This window comes from Polypterus senegalus, chromosome 14 (assembly GCF_016835505.1).
Source record: "Polypterus senegalus isolate Bchr_013 chromosome 14, ASM1683550v1, whole genome shotgun sequence".
Lineage (NCBI taxonomy): Eukaryota > Metazoa > Chordata > Cladistia > Polypteriformes > Polypteridae > Polypterus > Polypterus senegalus.
Genome location: NC_053167.1, coordinates 74,365,449 through 74,384,583, shown reverse-complemented (window position 1 = coordinate 74,384,583; position 19,135 = coordinate 74,365,449). Strand labels below are relative to the sequence as shown.

At 37.4% G+C, this 19,135-nt stretch overlaps 1 protein-coding gene across 1 annotated transcript in view; it reads left to right on the top strand.

Annotated features, from left to right (window-relative positions):
- LOC120515069 (serine/threonine-protein kinase N2-like) overlaps positions 1-19,135 on the top strand; it is a 130,537-nt gene that overhangs the window by 41,274 nt on the left and 70,128 nt on the right. Inside the window, exon 2 of the mRNA XM_039735792.1 lies at positions 5,798-6,056. Coding sequence (XP_039591726.1) covers positions 5,798-6,056 — 259 coding nt within the window. The remainder of the gene's footprint in view (positions 1-5,797; positions 6,057-19,135) is intronic.

Genomic DNA, 19,135 nt, shown 5'->3' with positions numbered 1-19,135 from the left:
TGAATGTAGGAAGGGTGTGTGGAAATTGTTAATATTTGAATGTGATGATTTTATATAGCACGGATCGGAAATCAGCAGTTCTTAGCATTGCACCACGCAAGCTGTCGTATCAACCGCCTACTGTAACTTGCTTTATTTTTCTTCACTTATAGTCTAGAATAAAAGTGCACTTGTTTTTTATTCTTGTACATCAACATATGTTCCTGTGTTTGAGCGACATGGGCATGCTCAAAAAAATAAGACGTGTAATGCCACGAAAAGTGCACGCAGGCACTTCAGTTCGCAAGCATTGGTACGAGAATGCAGTCGCAAGTACGCTGCAGAGCTACAGCGCATCTTTATGTGAAAACAGCATTCTCAGATGGGGGGTAGGGAAGGATCCTGAACACGACTGAGACTGAGAATGAAAAGTGAAAAAAAAAAAAACCTTTACAAGTATCATAAATTACTGGCTGTTACACACTGAAATCAAATGCGTGTTTTTATTCTAAAATAGTAAGAATAAGAGCAGTTTACTTCTCAAAACTGAACCATGTGGGATCGAACTCATGACCTTTTGGATACTAGTCGGCGGCTGATACCATTATGCTACCGTGGTAGCTGTAGTAAGAATGTGTCAATATGGCATGCTAAGGTGGCTTTTTTCTGCAGTTATATTTTTGAATAAAAGCATACTTGTTCTATTATATTTGTACCTTTTGTGGAAGTGTTTGATATTTGGACTTCAGGCTTCATACATTATATAGTTTATGCTTACATTTTGTCATTTTACTACTACAATATGAAAAACGTTTCTGTTTTAAAAATGTGTTTACACGGATTACTGTAGAAACGGAACACACGTGAAATGCGTGTGTTCCAAATAATGATCTATTATTTCCACTCTAAAACTCCACTTCACTCCCAGATAATCAATCAAGGCATGAGCTGGGAGAAGTTTGTGCCCGTTCTAAGTCGGTGGGGGGATGGAATAGCCCGTGCTTGCAGCCTGATTTTTATCAGCACATTTAGATGACAAAAGACGCTGGTGGAGAGCTGTGAACGATTTTAAGAAGCGATTTAAGGTGGGACGGAATTACGAGTTTTTTCGTAGGCTCTGGTAATTCTAGTGTTAATGGCAGCTCTGTTTTGTCATCAGTTCCAACACGCCTTTTACCAAAAAAGGCTGGACCAAGCAACACACAATCTTTTTCAAAGAAAAAGACAAGGTGTTTCAACAAAAAGAACCTTCCAGCAAATACGATTTAACTGTTTTTAATGTAGAAAATTCATCTTTCATACCACAAAAAGATGAGGCAGTAAATGTTTTTTTTCCCTTTCAGAAACTGACAGTGAGAGCACAGTAATTGTTTTAAACGCAAGATAACAGCCATTTTTAAATAGTGGTATATCTGTCACGTAGTTACCCAAATGTAGTTTAAGGAAACTAGTTTTGGCATTCATAAATATCAAAATACAATGCAGGAGTTGAATTAGTTAAGAAATTTACTTCTTTTTCTCCAGAAACTGACTGCTTGAAATACTAAAAATAAAAATTTAAAATATTATTACAACTGTATTGTTAAATTCCAAATTAGTTTAGCATACTTGCATTTAAACAAATCCTTGAGCTGTTTTTGCAACAAAATACTTTTAAAATGTGGTTTGTTAGGTTTGCAACATTTACTATTGTAAGATTTATATTTAGCTTGTTTAAAAAAACTCAGTAAATAGTAACATTTAACAGATGAGTCAAATTTTTTTGTTAATCCAGTATTTCAGAACTCTTGTAAATGAGTCTTTGCTGACTTGCTATACTGTTTCCAAAATGTCTCATATGAGTGATCAAACTTTGTTATTGCTTATCCTGTGTATATATCAAGCATTAGAAAAGTTACCTGTAGTCAATTAATCGTAACCGTTGCTGGACTGTACATGTACATATTTGTATTAATTGGGAGAGGCGCTTCAAGCACTGAAATCTTAAATACATTTTGTGTTAGTATTAACAATATATATCTATATATGTATATATCTATCCTCAGTACAAGTTCAAGCAGCTTTCAAATGTAAATGAAGAACATAAAATTGACATTCACTATTAGCTTTTTGTGTTGTCTGCCAAAACATGGATGGAATGAGTTCTATTGAGTTTCCATCAACCATATCTCAAGTTATTTAATGATAATTGTCTTTATTGTTTTATCGCCCATCCCTATTTATAGGTGGCATTCAGGATATCTCTTGCATTGCTCTTCCACTGTGCTTATTTTCAGTGATAACAAGGATGGCGGGATAGTCCTCGGCTTATCTGCAGTGAATTAAGAGAGAATATGGAAAGAGCCCAGAACCATTTTACTGACATATCTTTTAACATCAAAACCAGGATTCTGTCGAGCTTTACATTCTGCACATTTGGCATTGTAAATTATAGTAGAATGTGTTTCTTTTCAAAAAAGCCACTCTCCCCTCAGCAGCTTCTGCTGAAACATAATTCTTTAGGTGGGCAAGTTTTTTTGGTGGTGGGCTGAATTGTCAATAATGACTAATAAAGGGGGCTATAGGAAGTCTAGTTTTGCCTATGAACCCCTCCAATTCATAAAGTTAAAAAAAAAAAAAAAATTGCATCTGTTAATGGCCAACATTTAAAAAATACATGCTATAAAAATTATTTAATTATTAAACTTTTTATTAAAAGCTATTAAGAGCAAGTGATTTCACTATGCTCTGGTCATAAATATGAAGCTGTTTGCTTCCGTAGAAACGGTTAACATCAATGCTGGACAAAAAATAAAACATTTTCTGAATTTTAGATCATTTCTGTTCTTTCTTTTGCTCATTTTCATTTGGGCAAAGGTTTTGCTAAAAAATAAAAGTATGCGCTACCAAATAAGTCATGTACAGTCTGAAATCAAGCAAAAATCTTTTATAATATTTTAAATTGGCTGTTGCTCTATTTATGGAGGGCTTATAGAGCACTGTCCACTAACATCTTTATTTCACTTTTGGAAATAATGCTGTTAATACTGACATCCGAAATTCTGCCTTACAAACATTTTGCTGGTAAAATCTCAAAACTGTATCTTAAAAAATGTGCACACAAGACAAAGGCACGCATCTAAAACATACACACCATCTATGTGAAAGTGGTGAAGACTTCATATTTGAATGATAAAAACTTGTGGTGTACTCCAATAAAAAAAAAAAAAATCAACCAAGTTTTCTTTAGCTAACCTTAACATCCTCTTCTTAAGAGCATCTCATTGAATATTAACTTACCCACCCATGCTTTAGACTGAGTCTCCTCCTCCTCTATCCTGAGAGTTCTGAAAGTTAGGCTACAGTATATAGCATATGTTTTAAGTGACATTTTAAGAGTTCAAGCTTTGTCAGTCTTGATTTCTTCAAGTGTTATATTAGGTGTTATGACACACATTGATTTTCACCTCCAAAGTACATTGTTAGTGTCAGCCTAAAAAGGAAAGTCTGGTTACAAATTTTCATGACTTTGCCAGTCCTTGTATTTGTTTAATCTGGTCGTTGCTTTGCCATTTTATTTGTGGAACTCCGAATGATAAAACAAAGGTTGCCACAGAACTTGGAACTAGTTGCTTTCTTCTTTTGTAGCAGTTGATGTGTTAAGAGATGGAGTTGCAGTTAAACATGCTCTCTGTTATGGGGTGGGGGATATCAAATAGTATATGTTAATATAATAAAGCCATTAAATGAGATTATGGTCTACATTATTGTGACATTCCTAAATACAATAGTTCATACCAGAATTTCTGTATACCAATATCAGTGAAATTTCAAGATACTTTAATGTTTGTTTAATGCAATGCCAAAAACAGAAATCTGATTCATAAGTTTACCACCATTATTCAAGTGAACAATATTATGGCTTTTTCTTTAGTACAATATTAAGAGATTTTACAATAACAGCAACTTTAAAATTATGATTTATTCTTCAAGTAGTTACCCAGCTATCATTCAGTATTGGCTGTCATAAATATCTTATACAGTACAGGGCCTAAATTTAATTTATGGTAGACATGGTGACTTTCACCAATATTTTTCATGATATTTTCATTTAAACAAAACCCTTCAAAGCTGTTTTTGTAACAGCATGGTTTTAAAATCTGGTTTATTATAGAATGCCTCTGTTAGGGTTGTAACATCTGCTATTGCGAGATTCATATTTTTAATGTTAGCAGGTTAAATTTACTAAGGAGTAATATTAATAAATTAGTCCAATTAATTCAAACTTCGCATTTCAGACTTCTGCTGCTTTCATTTTTTTTTTAAAGTTTCTCCTCCCATTTCTTAGTCCCATTTTTCCTTTGTGATATTAAACTTGTCAGATTTGCATTCATTTATTTTAGAATTCCTGTAACCCTCCTTTTGTTTTGCTATTTTCTGTGTGTCTTATTTGAGTTATGTTTTCTATGTCCTTGTAGAAATCCAGAATTATAAACTTAAATTGACCAATATTGTTTATATTCAGTTACTCCTAACTGAGAGACTGCATTACATTTTTACATTTGACAGTGTACCATTCAAATATATGACCCGTGCAGTTTTTCACTAAATATATCGTATTTTAGGGATTATACCTTCAGAAAATGAATTTGTTAAATAGCATTAGCAGATTTATTCTCAGCCATGAAGTATGCTGCTTTGACAGTCCTGCTAACTGTATGTATGTCTGTGATTAGTAATTTCCGTTAATGAATCACATCTTGTGTTAATATCAATATGTGCTTTATTCTTTGAAGCATAAAATACTATAAATCTTCTTTTGGTATGTACAAATGTAGCAGGACATTTCATGCACCAGTGTAGATAAGCCAAATAGCTACAAGGTTTAAAACTTTCTTCAATTTTTATTTGCTACAGTTGTTGTTGTTGTTAGTGCATTCAGTGTTCCGTTTCCCAAAATATGCTACATGGAATTTGTGTGGTTCCCCTATATTCTTGAACTGCATATACAGGTTAGGAAATGGAAGATTAATTGCAATATCATTTCATCTCCAGATAGAAATTTATGACAAGTTAACAGATTACATCACATGTTATTGTTGACATCATTGTGCTCTCAAAGCAAGCATGAATGTGGTGTTGTGGAAATAATGAAAACCTGTGTTTATGTGCATGGTTGCATTTTGTTTGTTTGTTGCATTTCAACCAAATGGGCGGGAAAAGGGTGACCATTCCATCAACACTATTGGACTTCAAGCTGGGTTAGATCAATTAACATTGTGCTTCTTGCCATATCAATTCAGTTATCCATTTAGGCTTGACAAAGCTACCAGTTTTTATTTCATCTATAGGACCCATATTTCTGATAAAATGTCTGAAACCCCATAAACTCAGTACGTTTAAATTGGGCTACATATAATATGCATGCAAAATTTCATGAATATCACCTCTGCTAATTTGGATCGATGCATTTTTTACCCTCTCAATTGCAACCACCCTTCCCAATGAAATTTATGAAGTGCATGGTAGCCTGTGTCTTAAGTTTGTTCTGTTTTATTACACATGTAAAATGTCATCAACATGTACTCAGCTGTTTGGAATAATGCACTTACTCCCTTACACTCCTGTCTTTACCATGAAAATACATGAATGTGTTTCACATTCTCATTTTCGGAATGTAAGCAAAGTATAGATCTTGTGTACAGCACATTAAAATATAGCATAAGAATTCAAGTTTATCTGAACTAATTGATATGTAGTGATCTAGTTGAATATAGTTGTAAACCTGTTTTTGAAAAATGTTTAATACCAGTAACATTCTGTCATTGTGCTTTCTTAGGGGGATGTCATGGATCTTTCAGATGCAATGTTGCAACAGAAACTTGATGAGATTAAGGACCAGATAAAGCGAGAGATCCGTAAAGAACTCAAAATCAAGGAAGGAGCTGAGAACCTTCGAAAAGTAACAACAGATAAGAAAAGTTTGGCATACGTGGACAACATGTTAAAAAAGTCAAACAAAAAGTTAGAGGAATTACACCAAGAGCTGCAGGAATTAAATGCGCATATTGTGGTGAAAGACCCAGAAGATCTTTTGGGTAAAGTATTTTATTGTTTGTTAAAGAAGTGTCACAGTGGTTCATTTTTACACATTTTTTGCTGATTCTTTAAGATCGAACAGTCTCCTTGCTTATCAGTTTGTTTTACCTTCAGCTTTGCTGTCTGAGCATGTTTATTACTGGTGGATTACCAAGATGAAAGAATTCAAATAGATTCAAGTTTTTCCTGATGCTTCATATTTGATGTGATGAAGTTTTAGTATTTACATTTTTAATGCAATTTCTTAATTATGGTAAGTTTTTTATCTAAAATTACTAAAACTGCAGCAATTGTTTTTTTTTTTTGGGACATAAATGGGGCCAGATGTATTGCTTGATTAAAATTTATCCTAGTTGGTCACTTTAAAACCTGTACTGCTTTATGTTGTGTGCAGTCTTATTACAGTTTTATTTAATGTTAATTCAGCAATTTTGGAATCTTGCATACATATATTTTCTGTATGTTAAGCTCACTTATGAAACTCTGTAATCCATATGGCTTATTAAACTATTTGTGTAATTTGGTTGTTTGGGATTTAAAGCTGTTTATTTGACAACTTTTATAGACTTAAATATTGTAGATCTTGCCTGAGCATCTTATGATAGGTGTATCATGCTCTTACCAAGCCTCCTGTTTTATTGCCATGCATTTTCACATGCATTTTGCATTTTGACATGGGATCATTTAGAAATTCAAATAGCGTTACTTCACTTGCACTTTTATCCAAAAACTGCATTCTGATGGAGGGAAGGCAGTAATTAGTTTACATACATGTAATTTTACAATTATTCTACATGCCTGGAAGCCGTCATTTTCAAATATGTGGTTCATTTTTATTAGTTGTTATGATATACTGTAGGTAATTTTACACACAGGTTTTGTGATTTGTGCTTATTTTTTTATGAGCAAAAGGCGCAGTGCCTAATCTTTCAATACTTGAAAGTCCATGTGACCATGTGGGTTTAACTAGGTGAAAGTTAATTTGTTTATTTCTGTTTAATACAAACTTTCCACAAATGCTACTCCAGCACAGTAAAATTATGTAATGTTACATAATGTGCTGTAGAGATTACATCTTCCCACGTGAGTCTGTTTTGCAAAATTTGTAAATGGAATTAAAGATTTTTCTAAAGCTCTTTCTGCTCAGCTGTAATCTGAAACAAAATGCTTCTAATTATTCAGTATTTTTCACTTTAGATGTTTAATCCATCAGTTCGTCTACTTACTGGGTACCTATTTAGCTGTTTTCATTATAGTAGAAATTTAAAGCTTTATCAGCATTGTATGCAAAGCAGTAAGTTTTCATGATTGAAAAGTGTTTTTTTTTTTCCTTTTAAAAACCTTAACTTAGAGTAAACCCTGTTTACTTTCAGTTGACATTGTACTGTATGTATAAGACTATTTGCAAAATGAGTTTGTATTTTCCTAAATATATTAAACTACTCTGAAATTATCTAAATGTTTAGCTTTTAAAGACAATTTGCCTAGTGTGTTTGGGAAAGAACCTATTGGGCAGAAGATTCAAGAACAAGAGCTTTGTCTTTTTCCGTACAGAACAAGCCAAACTCTTACTGTAGTTTATGTAGATTGGTAAATTACTATTTACATAATCATCTGTCAAATTATAGTAAGCAAAAAAAAATAAAAATAAATAATATATATTAAGGGCTGTAAACTACAACATAGTTTCTGTTGTACTAAAGAGAAAACACAGATGCTACCGGGCTCTAATTTTGGATTGAGCAGGTGTGCAGAAATGGGTACATTAAATTTAGAAGATAACTGAACTTAAGAATGCCATATAAAATGATTAGCTCTAGCACTTAGACAGTGTGGCACTAAACTGCTCTTAGTTTTTTTCATTGTAGATTTTTATTTATGTTTTTAAGTTGTTGCTTGTTTATGCTGCTTTTGTTATAGAGACACTTGAACAGAGAATTCCAGTAATCCAAGCCACTGGCAATAAAGCTGTGACATGGATTTCAAAGTGTGAAATAAAGAAATAGAGAGAGACACTGATTTGCAAGTGAGAGGATTAAGTCGTGCCTAGGTGTTTACTTCAGCTTGTATTTTCAGGGAGACAAAATTTAGGTGATAGTATAAGATTTTTAACAATGTTGCATTTGTTTAAGGTTACATTATCAAATTTTTGTGCAAGGAGCTCACAAACATGTATCTTGAGGCAGCTTTTGAAAGGTTATGTTACAGCTTTTTATGTTAAGATGAGGAATTGAGTGATATCAATAAAACAAAACTAATTCTGCTTAAATCGTTTATAATTTGTTAAAAACCTTTGCTGTAGCTACAGTATTGGTCTTAAATGGTTTGGATTGGTGGAGGTAGTTTAGGAATGGTAAATTCAGTTTGTATAATGCTATAACTGTAAAAGATGTGTGGACATTCTTTTTCTTGCCGTCAGGTGGATCTCATCAGCTCTTAGCTGGATTCAGTGAATTCCTTAGAAAACTTGCTGACACTGAGAAAAAGCATCTTTCTAATTATGTAATTTAAATGATAACATGACTAACCATTTCTGCTCTATATGCATCAAAGCCAAACTGACCAGTCAGATTGCTCAGAGGGACTGGAGACACACACACACACCCTTCAACACCATCGATCATCTAACTAGATGTAACAGTTTAGGCAGTTTTGTGGATAGAGTGCAAATCATACTAGTTAGTGAAGAATGGTACTACAGATCTTTGATTGCGTAATGCTATATCAGATGGACTCCTTGTGTGTTTAGGAGAACAATGAGGCAGGCAACACGAGCATTATCACAGAATCACTACAGCAAAGTACACAGACGAGAGTGACGTTTGGTATACTTGTTGACTCTAGTGCATTTCCCTTGTGGTTTCTCCTGTGTGTTTTAATTCACATTCTTTGGTTTCCCTTTGAGTGGTGTGGCTAGATGCGACAGTACACCAGGATACCTAAGCAGTGTTCATGTTGAAAATGGTTTTGAGTAAAACAGTAGACTCTTAATATAGAGGTTTGTACACTGTGTGCAGAATCACTTCAGTTTGAGATTTTTTTCCCCCACATGAGAGATAATGGTCTATAAATTTGTAATTCTGTTGTCAGAAAGAAAATAGAATGTCATCTTTTTCTATATTAGTGAATGAAGCTAGATTTTTCTTTTACACATTTTTGTGATCCTTCTGCTCCTTAGTCGTGGATTCACTATTACTCATCCCGTTTATGTCTAAGATTTTATTAATTTATTTTACTAAATTAGATTAAATCTTTGATTATTTGCATTTTCTTCTGCCTGTATAACTCACAAGTGATATCATCAAAGTCCTATGTCGGACTTCCTTTCATAATACCACTTACACAATGAACTTTGGGTAATAAATGGCAAAACGTGGTGCTGTAGTAGTTTGTACTAATCAAATGTCCTTTTGACTGAAGCATTTTAATTACCCAATGGCAAGTATAATTATTCAAGTAGCTAACTACCGTTAAGGCGGTTACATAGGAACTTCCTGTCTAAATGTTTGCACATAAGGACAGCTGTATTTTCAGATACTGTACATCTGTAAAACCATTTTCATTTTAACATTTATTCTATTAAATGCCTGAATTAATTTAACAGATGCACACTCTATAAAGAATGTGCATCTTGTTGATGAATAAATTAATTCATATTGTAAAAATGGAGTCAAAGAATCTTTTTTTAATGTCTTACAGGTGTTTAAAGACAGTAGCACACTTTTTGTCATGCAGACAAAGTCTGTAGGGAATATAGTTAGGTCCATAAATATTTGGACAGAGACAACTTTTTTTCTAGTTTTGGTTCTGTACATTACCATAATAAATTTTAAATGAAACGACTCCGATGCAGTTGAAGTGCATACTTTCAGCTTTAATTCAGTGGGGTGAACAAAAAGATTGCATAAAAATTTGAGGGAACTAAAGTATTTTTTTAGCACAATCCCTTTATTTCAGGGGCTGAAAAGTATTTGGACAAATTAAATAACTGGAAATAAAATGTTTATTTCTAATACTTGATTGAAAACCCTTTGCTGGCAATGACAGCCTGAAGTCTTGAACTCATGGACGTCACTAAATGCTGGGTTTCCTCCTTTTTAATGCTCTGCCAGGCCTTTACTGCAGCGGCTTTCAGTTGCTGTTTGTTTGTGGGCCTTTCTGTCCGAAGTTTAGTCTTCAACAAGTGAAATGCTTGCTCAATTGGGTTAAGATCAGGTGACTGACTTGGCCATTCAAGAATTTTCCACTTCTTTGCTTTAATAAACTCCTGGGTTGCTTTGGCTGTATGCTTTGGGTCAGATGCTTTTGTCCATCTGTGTCATGAAACGCCGCCCAATCAATTTGACTGCATTTAGCTGGATTTGAGCAGACAGTATGTCTCTGAACACCTCAGAATTCATTCGGCTGCTTCTGTCTTGTGTCACATCATCAGTAAACACTAGTGTCACAGTGCCACTGGCAGCCATGCATGCCTAAAGCCATCACACTGCCTTCACCGTGTTTTACAGATGATGTGGTATGCTTTGGATAATGAGCTGTTCCACACCTTCTCCATACTTTTTTCTTGCCATCATTCTGGTAGAGGTTGATCTTGGTTTCATCTGTCCAAAGAATGTTTTTCCAGAACTGGGCTGGCTTTTTTTAGAAGTTCTTTAGCAAAGTCCAATCTAGCCTTTCTATTCTTGAGGCTTGAGTGGTTGCACCTTGCAGTGCACCTTCTGTATTTACTTTCATGCAGTCTTCTCTTTTATGGTAGACTTGGCTATCGATACGCCTACCCCCTGGAGAGTGGTGTTCACTTAGTTGGCTGTTGTGAAGGGTTTCTCTTCACCATGGAAATAATTATGCGATCATCCACCACTGTTGTATTCTGTGGACGTCCAGGTCTTTTTGCGTTGCTGAGTTCACCAGTGCTTGCTTTCTTTCTCAGGATGTACCAAACTGTGGATTTTGCCACTTGTAATATTGTAGCAGTTTCTCGGATGTTTTTTTTCTGTTTTTGCAGCTTAAGGATGGCTTCTTTCACCTGCATAGAGAGCTCCTTTGACCGCATGTTGTCTGTTCACAGCAAAATCTTCCACATGCAAGCACCACACCTCAAATCAACTCCAGGCCTTTTATCTGCTTAATTGATAATGACATAACAACGGACTTGCCCACACCTTCCCATGAAATAGCCTTTGAGTCAATTTTCCAATTACTTTTGAGCCCCTGAAATGAAGGGATTGTGTTTAAAAAAAAAAATGCTTTAGTTGCCTCACATTTTTATGCAATCGTTTTGTTCAACCCACTGAATTAAAGCTGAAAGTCTGCACTTCAACTGCATCTGAGTTGTTTCATTTAAAATTCATTGTGGTAATGTACAAAACCAAAATTAGAAAAAAGTTGTCTCTGTCCAAATATTTATGGATCTAACTGTATGTATAATTCACACAACCTCAGTGACCAGCTTGTGTTTTTCAAATTTATTTGGAACTCAGAATTTGGTCTTGGCCAATTGCAGCCTTGCTGCACTACAACCAGCATTTTAAATACTGGGCTAAAGGAATGATAAGTGTGCATTTTCTACACTCATTGGGTCTGTGCATAAAAAAAAAAAAAGTCTCCCAACATACAGTGCATCCGGGAAGTATTCACAGCGCATCACTTTTTCCACATTTTATGTTACAGCCTTATTCCAAAATGGATTAAATTCATTTTTTCCTCAGAATTCTACACATAACACCCCATAATGACCATGTGAAAAAAGTTTACTTGAGGTTTTTGCAAATTTATTAAAAATAAAAAAAAACTGAGAAATCACATGTACATAAGTATTCACAGCCTTTGCTCAATACTTTGTCAATGCACCTTTGGCAGCAATTACAGCCTCAAGCCTTTTTGAATATGGTGCCATAAGCTTGGCACACCTATCCTTGGCCAGTTTCACCGATTTCTCTTTGCAGCATCTCTTGAGCTCCATCAGGTTGGGTGGGAAGCGTCGGTGCACAGCCATTTTAAGATCTCTCCAGAGATGTTCAATCGGATTCAAGTCTGGGCTCTGGCTGGGCCACTCAAGGACATTCACAGAGTTGTCCTGAAGCCACACCTTTGATATCTTGGCTGTGCGCTTAGGGTCGTTGTCCTGCTGAAAGATGAATCGTCGCCCCAGTCTGAGGTCAAGAGCGCTCTGGAGCAGGTTTTCATCCAGGATGTCTCTGTACATTGCTGCAGTCATCTTTCCCTTTATCCTGACTAGTATCCCAGTTCCTACCGCTGAAAAACATCCCCTCAGCATGATGCTGCCACCACCATGCTTCACTGTAGGGATGTTAATGGCCTGGTGATGAGCGGTGCCTGGTTTCCTCCAAAAGTGACACCTGGCATTCACACCAAAGAGTTCAATCTTTGTCTCATCAGACCAGAGAATTTTGTTTCTCATGGTCTGAGAGTCCTTCAGGTGCCTTTTGGCAAACTCCAGGCGGACTGCCATGTACCTTTTACTAAGGAGTGACTTCCGTCTGGCCACTCTACCATACAGGCCTGGTTGGTGGATTGCTGCAGAGATGCTTGTCCTTCTGGAAGGTTCTCCTCTCTCCACAGAGCACCTCTGGAGCTCTAACAGAGTGACCATCGGGTTCTTGGTCACCTACCTGACTAAGGCCCTTCTCCCCCGATCGCTCAGTTTAGATGGCCGGCCAGCTCTAGGAAGAGTCCTGGTGGTTTCACACTTCTTCCACTTACAGATGATGGAGGCCACTGTGCTCATTGGGAACTTAAAAGCAGCAGAAACTTCTCTGTAACCTTCCCCAGATTTGTGTCTCGAGACAATCCTGTCTCGGAGGTCTACAGACAATTCCTTTGACTTCGTGCTTGGTTTGTGCTCTGACAAGAACTGTCAACTGTGGGACCTTATATAGACAGGTGTGTGCCTTTCCAAATCTTGTCCAATCAACTGAATTTACCACAACTGGACTCCAATTAAGCTGCAGAAACATCTCACGGATGATCAGGGTTAACAGGATGTACCTGAGCTCAATTTTGAGCATCATGGCAAAGGCTGTGAATACTTATGTACATGTGATTTCTCAGTTTTTTTTATCTATACTAATGAAAGGCAAAGCCCTCACTGACTCACTCGCTCACTCACTGACTCATCACTAATTCTCCAACTCCCCATGTAGGTAGAAGGCTGAAATTTGGCAGGCTCATTCCTTACAGCTTACTTACAAAAGTTGGGCAGGTTTCATTTCGAAATTCTACGCGTAATGGTCATAACTGGAAACAAAGCACGTTGTAAACCTAAAGTTTAAATTAAGTTCATAGACAGGCTGCCGCTGGCGTTTGTCATGCCCACGGGTAATGCGGGATACAAGTTTAATGAGAGGACGCAGAATATAAACGAGAGTTTTGATCACTTTGTAACTAAGTTAAAATTGCAGGCGAGGGGCTGTGCTTATGCAAATTCCGAGAGACTGTGTTTGTGGGGGATTGACAGTTAAGGTGGGTGGGGGAGTCACGTCATCATCTCCCCTCCCATTTATCTCATTTCGCTCTGAGCTGCACTCCGCTCCTTTGTGACGCTGCCACCAGATACTCACAGAAAAATCCACAAGTTAATACACACGCTGTCTCTAGAGTTTCTCCACACTGAATCCTCCAGGCACTACTCACAAAAGGTTAAATTGACAATCGTGTTATTTTTAAATTAGTTCCTTTTCTTAGCACAAACACAGCTGAGAAGCTTTGATGCATGTGCTCCATAACGTGTTAAAAATCACGCATTTAATCACAAGCAAAGGGGAACTTATGTCAATGCATGATTTCCTGGTACACCGATTACATTGATCAGCGCTTCACGATTCATTTTAGCCTTGCACCCCCTTGGTTTGAGAAGAAGTATGAAAAAATATGAGGTTAACACAGAGAAAAAGATCACCAATTGAAGCTTAATGAATAATTGATTTGCCATCAATAATTGTTTTGGTAAAGCCATACTCGGTGTAATCCTCCTTCCATTTTATAATTTTTCCGCCACTAGCCATGATTAAATGAACAGTAAAAAAGTAAGAGCGAAGCGAGGGTGATTTATTCAGGCAGGCAGGCGTCAGCTCAATAGCTTGAATTTAGATATAAGTAGCTTCTATTTAGTCGCCAGAAATATCTTTGTTTGGAATGGAAGTTGAATTTAGTCTTTAAATTTCTATGGTAAAGAAAAAGTTATGCAATGATGACTACATTTAACTATATAAAGTCAAAACTTGATTATATAAAGTCACTGTCGGTATATATTAAGTCAATACTTGTTTCTGAATATGTAAAGTGAAAACTTGAATATATTGCCTAAAGTCAAAACCTGAGTATATAAAGACGGCGTTGGAATATTTCGGAATATATAAAGTAAGCGCTGGAATATATAAAGTCAAATCTTGAATATATAAAGTCAGCGTCGGAATATACAAAGTCAGCGCTGGAATATCTATCCATTTCCCAACACTTTGAATCCGACCACAGGGGCACGGGGGTCTGCTGGAGACAATCCCAGCCAACACTGGGCACAAGGCAGGAACCAATCCTGGGCAGGGCACATGCATCATTTTCAAAACATTAACCGAACAGTGTTTTTTTAATTTATTTTTCTGAATACGTTTTTGTTAACTTAGTTCAGTTCAGAGTCGTTTCAATAAGTAGATTTTGACTTTCACTTTATATATTCTGGAGTGAGTTTATATAATCCGATGTTGACTTTATATAATCAGGAATGACTTTATAAATTCCAACGCTGACTTTGTATATTCAGGTTTTGACTTTATATATTCCAGCTTATGACTTTATATATTCAACTTTTGACTTTATATATTCTAGCCAGCGACTTTTATATATTCTGGCCTTGGACTTTATATATTCACAAAATCAATTTATTTGCCTGTTTGGCACCCCATAGTATATGTGTGAGTGTATATATGTACATATGTGTGTGTGTGTGTGTGTGTGTATGTGTATGTATATATATATGTGTGTATATATACTGCTCACAAAAATTAAAGGAACACTTTAAAGAAACACATTAGATACATCAGATCTCAATATGAAGTTGGATATCTATACAAATAACGACAGGGCAATGTCTTAGGAACAAAAGGATGCCAAGTCTTTTAATGGAAATAAAAGTTTTCTGCCTACAGAGGGCTCAATTGTGTAGACACCCTAAAATCAGAGTGAAATGAAGATGTGGCAGGCTAGTCCATTTTTCAAAAACTTAATTTCTGCTACTCAAGATGCTTTTTCAGTATCTTGTGTGCCTTCCACGAGCTTGTATGCATGCTTGACAACGTCGGGCATGCTCCTAATGTAGACGACGGATGGTGTCTTGTGGCATTTCCCCCCAGATCTGTATGAGGGCATCCCTGAGCTGTTGTACAGTCTGAGGAGCAACTAAGTTCCCTAATGGACCGAAACATAATGTCCCACAGATGTTCTATTGGGTTTAAGTCAGGGGATCGTGAAGGCCATTCAATTGTTTCAATTCCTTCATCCTCCAGGTACTGCCTGCATACTCTTGCCACATGAGGCCGGGCATTGTCGTACATTAGGAGGAAACCAGGACCTACTGCACCAGTGTAGGGTCTGACAATGGGTTCAAGGATTTCATCTCGATGCCTTATGGCAGTCAGAGCACCATTTCCCTCAGTAGATGTCTGTGCGTCCCTCCATGGATATGCCTCCCCAGACCATCACTGACCCACCACCAAACCCCTGTCATGTTGAACAGCGTTGCAGGCAGCATATCGCTTCTCCTTGTCTTCTCCAGACTCTTTACACGTCTATCACAGCTGCTCCAGGGGTGAACCTGCTCTGCGTCTGTAAAAAGTACAGGGCGCCAGTGGCGGACTTGCCAATTCTGGTGTTCTTGAGCAAATGCCAGTCGAGCTCCACAGTGTTGGGCAGTGAGCACAGGGCCCACTACAGGACGTCGGTCCCTCAGGCCATCCTCATGAAGTCTGTTCCTGATTGTTTGGGTAGAGACATTCACACCAGTGGCCCTCTGGAGGTCATTCTGTAGGGCACGCGAGCAGTGCTCAGCCTGTTCCGCCTTGCACAAAGGAGCAGGTATCGGTCCTGCTGATGGGTTGAGGACCTTCTACGCCCTGTCCAGCTCTCCTAGAATAACAGCCAGTCTCCTGAAATCTCACTCCATGTTCTGGAGATTGTGCTGGGAGACACATATTAAACCTTCTTGCTGCAGCGCGTGTGGATGTGCCATCCTGGAGAAGTTGGACAACCTGTGCAACTTCTGTAGGGTTAAGGAATCGCCTCATACTGCCAGTAGAGATGATTACTCAAGCCAAAACTAGCACGAGTGGAAAACCAGCCAACAAGATCAAGAGGGAGAAACTTGAAATGACCTCCACATGTAAAAACCAGTCCTGTTTTGAGGGTTTTCTAATTGTTGCCACTTTAGTGCACCTGTCGATAAGTCCATGAACACCAATACAGCTGAAAGTGATTAACAATGACCTCAGCTGCTTATTATTATCAATTATCAGACAGGTTTAATTGATTTCATGCCAGGCCCAATAAAAAAAGTGTTCCTTTAATTTTTGTGAGCAGTGTATATATCTATACTAATACAAGGCAAAGCCCTCACTCACTCACTCACTCACTCACTGACTCATCACTAATTCTCCAACTTCCCGTGTGGGTGGAAGGCTGAAATTTGGCAGGTTCATTCCCACAGCTTCCTTACAAAAGTTGGGCAGGTTTTATATCGAAATTCTACGGCGTAATGGTCATAACTGGAAGCAGTTTTTCTCCATTTACTGTAATGGAGATGAGCTTCAACGCCGTGGGGGAGTTTCATGTGACATCATCCGCCTCCCGCGTAATCCGCGCAGTACATAGAAAACCAGGAAGACCTCAAAAGCGCTGAAGAAAACATGCATGATATAATTGAGAGGCAGCGAAACAATAAGAAGCGGCGAGTGACATATACAACCATATTCATGAGTTCTGCTACTTGGGAGGCAAAGCCGATGTAAACCTACACTTTAAATTAAGTTCATAGACAGGCTGCGCTGGCGTTTGTAATTTAAGTGCCTGCCCATATAAGGCCGTCCGTCAGCGGCAATCAATAGCAAACTGCCCACGGGTAAATATTCACGGGTGAAGGACTGTGCTTATGGAGAGGAAGATGAGATGGTCAGGGTGGTGTTTGACACAAACTCAGCGAAACTGCGAGAGAAAGTTTTAAGTGCCAGGACTAAGGTAACATTAAATACAGCCATGGACGCATAGCGAGATGGCACCAGCACAGCTGGGAACCCGATGCATGTACACGAGTGGCTCCGCGTGAACTGGCGCAGTGCACAGATAAAAGCAACAGTTCCAAAGAGCTGAACAAAAGACAGAATTACACAATTGAAAAGGCAGCAAAAATATGGCGTCTCATACATACAAGCATATTCATAAATCCAACTACTGCGGAAACAAAGCAGCGTTGGAAAAAGTCAATGTCCGCTAAAGGAAGACAGTGTAAAAAACCCGTGCATGCAGTGTGTCAGGTCTCAGATAAAGAAGAAGCGAGCTGTTTATTGATGCAGTAAGAATCGATGAATGAAACCTGTCATCTTTACAGCGATTGACAAACCGGAATGTAACTTGAACACAACACATCCTACAAATCGAACCTGATTGAAAGAAATAATGATAATCAAATCCTTGATGACAGCAACACTCAGTAACACTCACAAAACAAATACTGTATATTGACAGTCATGTTACGTTATTTTAAAATGTTCCCTTTTCTTTTCTAGCTTTTTAACACACTACTTCTCCGCTGGATATATATGTATATATATATATATATATATATACCCGATCTACATCCCGTAATGGATACTTTATTCCCATCAGTTATTTTTTGGGGTAAAGCCATACCCAGTGTATTAAATTAGATAAAGGGGAAAAAAGAAAAGGGAAAGGGGGAGGATGACTTATTGAGGCATGCAGGGGAAAAGCGGCTAACTCTACCCCTGAATTCGCGATCACTTTTTGAAAAAAAACTTTTTTTAATTTCCCTATTTAGCCCCATATGTGTCAAACTAAAGGGAGAACGGGCCCCAACCCCGGCCCGGGGGGCGTGTAATTATACCCGGGCCCGCGAGATCTTTTTATTTTGTATTTTTGGGTTAAAACCCCGGGTATAGGGAAGGCGCTGGTAACACAATAAACTACAGACCCCAAAAGAAGCGCTTCAGTTCCCTTTTTGCAAAGTTACCGCTTAATCAATTTCCCCTTTAAGATGCTGGTTAGCGGTTAGCTCCCCAGCTGAAGAAAAAAGGGTTTGATTCTGAAAATGGGGCCTTTAAAAACCATGGGAGGTTGGGGATATTTTTTACAAACCCCTTTGTCTCTTTTTGGGAAAAATGGTTTAAATTACAAATTTTCTAAGGGGGCCCTTTTAAAAAAAACAGGGGAAAAACCCCTAAAGACCTGAATGCAATGCAGAAGATACAGAAAGCGGGGAATTAAAAAAAGAATCTGACCCTTCCCCAGGGGGCGTTTTTCCACACTATCACAAAGTGTTTTCCCAGTTGAGGCTGTTTTTATGGGAGACAAAAACCACTTGCCCCACTTTCCTATTAAAAATGTTAAAAAGTCGTTACTGGGTTTCCCAAAAGGGACTTTGTTGAAAAACCCGGCCCCTTAAGGTTTGCCCGGCGCTTTGGTGATTTTTGAAGAAAAAAAAAGCCCGGCCTACAGGGTTTTTCCGGGCCTTGTGCTTTTTTTGGTTTTAAATATCTGTGGAAAAACTTTTCCCAGTGATGAAAAAACTAACAAAACAGCCACAAATTGCCTAAATGATAAAGCACCTGCAATCCATCCTGAAATTCCCCAACACGGGAAACCTCACACCAAAAAAAACAAACCTGTTAAAAAAGATGCCAGGCGTCCAGTTTAAAATGACATATGAGCAAAAAACAACTGGGGGTTTGGGTTTTTTATTGCTAAAGGAAAATATTTTATTTATATTTCAGGTTTTTTTATGCAGCATGCATATTTGAATTTGTAAAATTTTTTTGACAGGATATTTTTTTAA